The sequence below is a fragment of the Paralichthys olivaceus genome, chromosome 19 (assembly GCF_024713975.1).
Source record: "Paralichthys olivaceus isolate ysfri-2021 chromosome 19, ASM2471397v2, whole genome shotgun sequence".
Lineage (NCBI taxonomy): Eukaryota > Metazoa > Chordata > Actinopteri > Pleuronectiformes > Paralichthyidae > Paralichthys > Paralichthys olivaceus.
In genome coordinates, this window is record NC_091111.1 from 1696458 (window position 1) to 1701719 (window position 5262).

The 5262-nt window shown below is 38.4% G+C and overlaps 1 protein-coding gene across 1 annotated transcript; it reads right to left on the reverse strand.

Moving 5' to 3' along the window:
- Window positions 1-369: 369 nt before the first annotated feature.
- Window positions 370-5093, reverse strand: LOC109632442 (E3 ubiquitin-protein ligase RNF126-like). Its single transcript, XM_069514557.1, has 9 exons — window positions 4882-5093; window positions 3609-3667; window positions 3454-3511; window positions 3207-3364; window positions 2398-2457; window positions 2210-2273; window positions 1961-2042; window positions 1598-1713; window positions 370-748 (listed from the first exon to the last, which is right to left on the reverse strand). The coding sequence occupies exons 1-9, from the start codon at window positions 4954-4956 to the stop codon at window positions 503-505; spliced, it is 918 nt and encodes a 305-aa protein (XP_069370658.1). The 5' UTR covers window positions 4957-5093; the 3' UTR covers window positions 370-502.
- Between the last annotated feature and the right edge of the window lie 169 nt (window positions 5094-5262).

Genomic DNA, 5262 nt, shown 5'->3' on the forward strand with positions numbered 1-5262 from the left:
AAAGGGATCTATTGGCAGAAATTGAATGTGAAGTAATCGTGATTTGATGTTTTCAGAATGGGGCCTTTATTTTTACATCTGGAGCTTGTCCCGCTCCCAGGACCGATAGAAGTGCAATAGCACCTGCTCTCTTCTTCACTCTCTGCCTGGTTTATTTTGTTGTATCTTGTTACATATCACTAATTCTTTGGGTCTTCTCCTCCCCTCCTTGGTCCATACTGTGCGGCTCTCTGGAGCCCGTCCTGGCTCGGGTCCTGATGAGGGATGGACCTAGTGGAGGCCCCCCCCCCCCCCTTTATTCTATAGCATGTTGGAAGGTAAATTAATTGCGGTGTTATTGTCCCCCACCACAGTCAGATGCCATCACAATTTTGTTTGTACTTCTGTAACTTGCTTTATTGGTTGTAGACCCACTCATTCTTTGCTTTATTCTTCCTAGAGCTTAAAATAACTACATATAGCAAAAATGACGAAAGTGCTGACCCTCACATTTGTGTTCCAGCTAGTTGCTGGCAGTGTTCTCATTGCTAGGTGAACTCGAGGAGGTGGTAGAGGAGGAGGAGGAGGAGGAGGAAGAGGAGGAAGAGGAGGAGGAGGAGGAGGAGGAGGAGGAGGAGGAGGAGGAGGAGGAGGAGGAGGAGGAGGAGGAGGAGGCTGGGGGAAATAAGTCCACTTCTGATAACCCTGGTTGGACTGTGGCCACTTGCTGTTCATTAAGACTCCTCCTGCACACAGGACATGTATTGCGCTGTGGGAAAAAACAGAGTCCTTATTCTGTTCACTATCAATATAAATGTTACACAGGCAAATTCAAACTCTGTTTTATTCTGGATGATCAACAGTATCCACATGTGCTACAGCACAGATATAAGGGATGATCTGATCAGCCTTTTCTTTGCAGCTAGTATGAATAATTCCATACCAAGTGTGTTCAAATAAAGAGTCAAAATCTAATATTGTTATTTTCTAACATCATGCAACGGCACTTTGCACACAATTTACAATTAAAGTCACTCAAATTGGCATTGTCTTGACAGCTCCCTGAATGGTGTCATTTCTAAGATTTGTGCAGCATCTCATATAAATCAAGCAACAACTGTCCAATCAGGACATAGGAGGTAGGACTGAGAATGGGGTAACTTTCTCTAGATTGATGCGGTACTACAAGTCGTTAGTATCAACTCTTAAATTGGCTTATTTTTTATAACAATGCCACACACCAACAGGCATATGTAACAGTTACTAGTTCAGTATAATTATCGGTCTAGCTATCACATTGAGCCTTTCCTTTACTACTTTCCAAATGGTATTATAGTGCTTTTATAGCAAACTAAACATTCTAATGTTGGACTGCTCTTTGTTTTTGCCTGTAAGAGAACACTGAAGTTCAAAACATATTTTCAACTTACAGCAGCACCAAAGGAATGTCTTTACAGCGAAGGCAGAGATTAGTGTGCCCAAGGCATTGCTGCTTGTGTTTTTGCTCAGTAATTTATAGTCTCTACTTTACTGACGCACTGAAACTGCCAGCTGCTGGTTATTTGAGTTGATTTGAGGAATATATAGAGTTTGGAAAATCAATGATAGCTATACATACCCGTTCCAGCCATGGTAATATACAGTCATTGTGAAAAAAGTGACAGCACGGCAGTTGTCTAACACTCTCCTCAATGCGGTAGTCTTCTTTGCACACAGGACACTCTAGACCAGCGCCTGCACAAACACCAAAATGACATTACAATATTACTCTTTGTGTGCTTTGATGTTGTGATATGTGATTATTTCTATCGTAGTAGGTGTGCCTAGATTCATCTAGGCACAAAGGACAACATTGATCCAAAAAGACTTTTCTGTTTTGATGGATCACTCCACGAAGCAGAAGTGCTCCTGGTGCAGGGTGGGTGAGACACAGTGAGTATGTAACTGTGGGTGAGAGTTAGACAGGCATGCAGGCACTCACCCACATGTTCCTCTGTGATGGAGATGGTGGGTAAACTATGAACTATTTCTGTGTTTGCAGGAGTAGGAACCGCTTCTTCAAACTGGTGTGGTAGAAGTGAAAAAGAGCTAAATCGTGTTAAACGGCTGAGGTCATCTGCATGAAAACAAGTTATATAAACGACACCTTTAAGACATTCTTTTTTAACATATATATATATATATATGTAAAAAATATATATGTAAAAAAAAAAAAAATCACATTTTGTACCTGTCGAAAGATAGCACCAAATCCACCAGAAAATAAATTCGTTGGATTGGAATATAGCACGACCCTGTAAAACAAGAAAGTAGTCAGAAAAACAAAATTAGAATAAAAAAAACAGCAAACATTTTTGTCACATTACAAACATTACACACAGTGTTCTTTACATACAGTGTTATGTTTCTTACACTTACATTTGTCCCATCCTGATACTGTAAATGATTGAAGATGTAAGTCCCAGCGGCTGGAAGAGTCTGTTGCAGGAAAAAATGTTTCCAACAAGAATGCTTTGAGAAATTATGGAAAATGTCTGTACATATTTACAATTGTATGGTTATATATATATATACTAGATGATATATCACTACATATTTGCTGTTCAGCATTTAGAGAAATAAGTATAGAATACATGCTAAAATTATAACAACAAATATTCAATTTTTTAGTTTATGAATGAGGTATTTGTAAACAAGCATAACAGATATTTTCATGGTATTTTATTAGTTAAAGGGATAGTTCACTGAAAAATCTAAATTCACTCGTTATCTAGTCACCACTATGCCAATGGAGGGTCTTGTTTGAGTCCACAAAACACTTATTTTTGTTGCAGTCAAATACAATACAACTGAAGTATCTGGTGACTCATTCAGATGTAATAAAACAACAGAAAAAACCCACAACATGTCTCCTTACTGCCCGCGTGGTGTCATCCAAGTGTCTGTAAGCACCGACATTCAAATTAAACTTGAAACAGCATAATTTACACCATGTTTTAAATAATGCCATTTCGAGTTGAATATGAATGTTGTCGCTTCTGGACATTTGGATGACACCACAAGAGCAGTATGGAGACATTTTATGTTTTTTTCCGTCTCCATCGCCATAGTGGTGAGTAGATAATGAGGGGATTTTATTTTTGTGGTAAAATATCCCTTTAAGTATAGCTCTTTGTCTTAACATATCATGTCACTAAAGTCTAAAAGTGGCTGCTAAAAATGTCTACCCATGGACTGTGGGCCTAGCCCATCTTCGTTCCCATTGTAGCAGCGGCCCGTGTCTCGGCCACAATGGCGTTGACATTGCAGTGGGCCTCAATATTTCTGTGCTGGCCATTGACATGGTTGGATTATGCCCAGTGAGAATGGGTTGTTGACCAGTGTCCTAGCGGAAAAGATACAGTCAATTCCAAATCATGGTGGAATGTGCAAAATGTTCTTGTAGATGAGCTTAGTTTTTTGAGTGCCACTGACCTCTAAGGCTGCGCGGTTTTGATCACCGCTGGATATAGATGCAGAACTGTTATCAGAGCTGATGGAGAAAAGTTACGAAGAATGTAAAAAGCTTTAACTCAGATATTAATTTAATTTTCTAGTGAATACAAAATAAACAAAATAATCTTCCATACCTTTGTTCCTGAGCTTGGCGCTCCGTGAAAACAAATCCACAGTGTGGACATATGTTGGTCTGCTGTGAAAATACAAATGTATCTATTAGATATATGCCATGATATACATATTTTATAGTCATAACGTTTCGTTGAGAGAGTACAGGTGTTAATTAGACTATTTTTATTTTTGAAGGCTGTGTGCTGCTGATGAATTGTATAGTGCTATGCTAAAAGATTTAGTTTTAGTTTGGTTTGTCTTTGAAAAGATGCAGTATAATCTTTGCCTAAAACCCCTCCAGGAGCTTATAAAGTGGCATTCTCCATGCAGAAAATTCTCAATAGCTTTACACAGTAAAAACCTAAACATAGTTTAACATAGTACTTATTATTCCGCTGAAACCCATCCACTGCACAAGTATACTGAATCAGACAGTCTGAGATTCATTAAAAACACATCTCTAGTTCATGAAAGTATACACAAGTACATTAACAGACTAGGAACACACTCACAATTTGAGTGAACACATGAGAAGTTAGATAAAAGAGTAAATAATCAGAACAGCACGCAATATATATAATATGAAAAGCCATAATACTAATCTGACTAAACTAATTATTGATTGGACACATCTTATATTGGTAGTCCATATGGAAAGTATCGGTCTGTTAAAAGAAGTGATTCTAGACTATTTTTAAAGTATTACATGAATTCCATATCTTGGACCCTCTGCAGAGTACACTGAACTGAGATTGGGAAGTACGGGAATAGTAGTTAAAGCTTTCAGTGCAGAATAAAAGGATAGTGAACATATACCCAATTAACTGTCAACTAGCTTAATGATATCTCTGTTTGAAATGCAGATAAATATAGTGATGATGAAGAATATTAGGGTAATCAATAGCATTCATCACATGTGTCTTATTTCCAGTACATTAAGACAGTTGGTTATTTAACAAATGCTGTGATTAACATAAAGTTATCAGATCCATCCATTTGAGCTAGCTTGCTGCACCACGACTCCCAGATTGTTCTTGGATGAGTTTTATGTGGCAGATATTCAATATATGTATGATGATGCCTGGTAATCACAAGATCATTCAATGAGCATCCACACCAGCCTAATTACTACCACCTAACTGTTACTCTGGACCGTTGGTTCTAACTAGCGTAGCTGTGCAGCAGCAGTCTCGGACGCTGTACACGCGAACACACACACAAATGAAATCATAACAGAAACAAAATATAATTTCTATTTCTTCAACTAAGCAACTGTGGCTATTGGGTTCTTACCAGTGCATTAGGACTTATCTCTGCTGAACACTGGGTACAAGAAAAGTTGTTGGACTGTGTAGGAGAGTCAGCCATTTGTGACCGAAGGAGCAGTTTGTACCGTTCTAAAAAATGTCATCTACTGGATCATATTTATGTATAAGGATTTATTTCTGTGGTTGTAAGATAAGAAAGAGACTTTAAAGACATTGAGGTAATAACAGTGGCTTTAGACTAAAGGACCAATGGAATGTAAAGAAATGCAGATTGAAGTTGATTGGAACCCGCCAAACTGAACAAAGTAGAAGAGGGCCTCAAAGGCGTTCCTTTCCTTTCCATTTGTCCTTTGTAGACAGTAGGTGGCGGTGATGCACTTGATGTTTGATGTCACTCGTCTTTAAT

What these genes read in the sequence shown, in the direction of transcription:
- LOC109632442 (XM_069514557.1), bottom strand. Translation starts at nt 4,956, where the DNA reads ATGGCTGACTCTCCTACACAGTCCAACAACTTTTCTTGTACCCAGTGT. An exon ending in AAAACCGCGCAGCCTTAGAG is followed by an intron (nt 3,365 to 3,453) that starts GTCAGTGGCACT and finishes CTTTTCCGCTAG; the next exon opens with GACACTGGTCAACAACCCAT. An exon ending in TTGGTGCTATCTTTCGACAG is followed by an intron (nt 2,043 to 2,209) that starts GTACAAAATGTG and finishes CTACCACACCAG; the next exon opens with TTTGAAGAAGCGGTTCCTAC.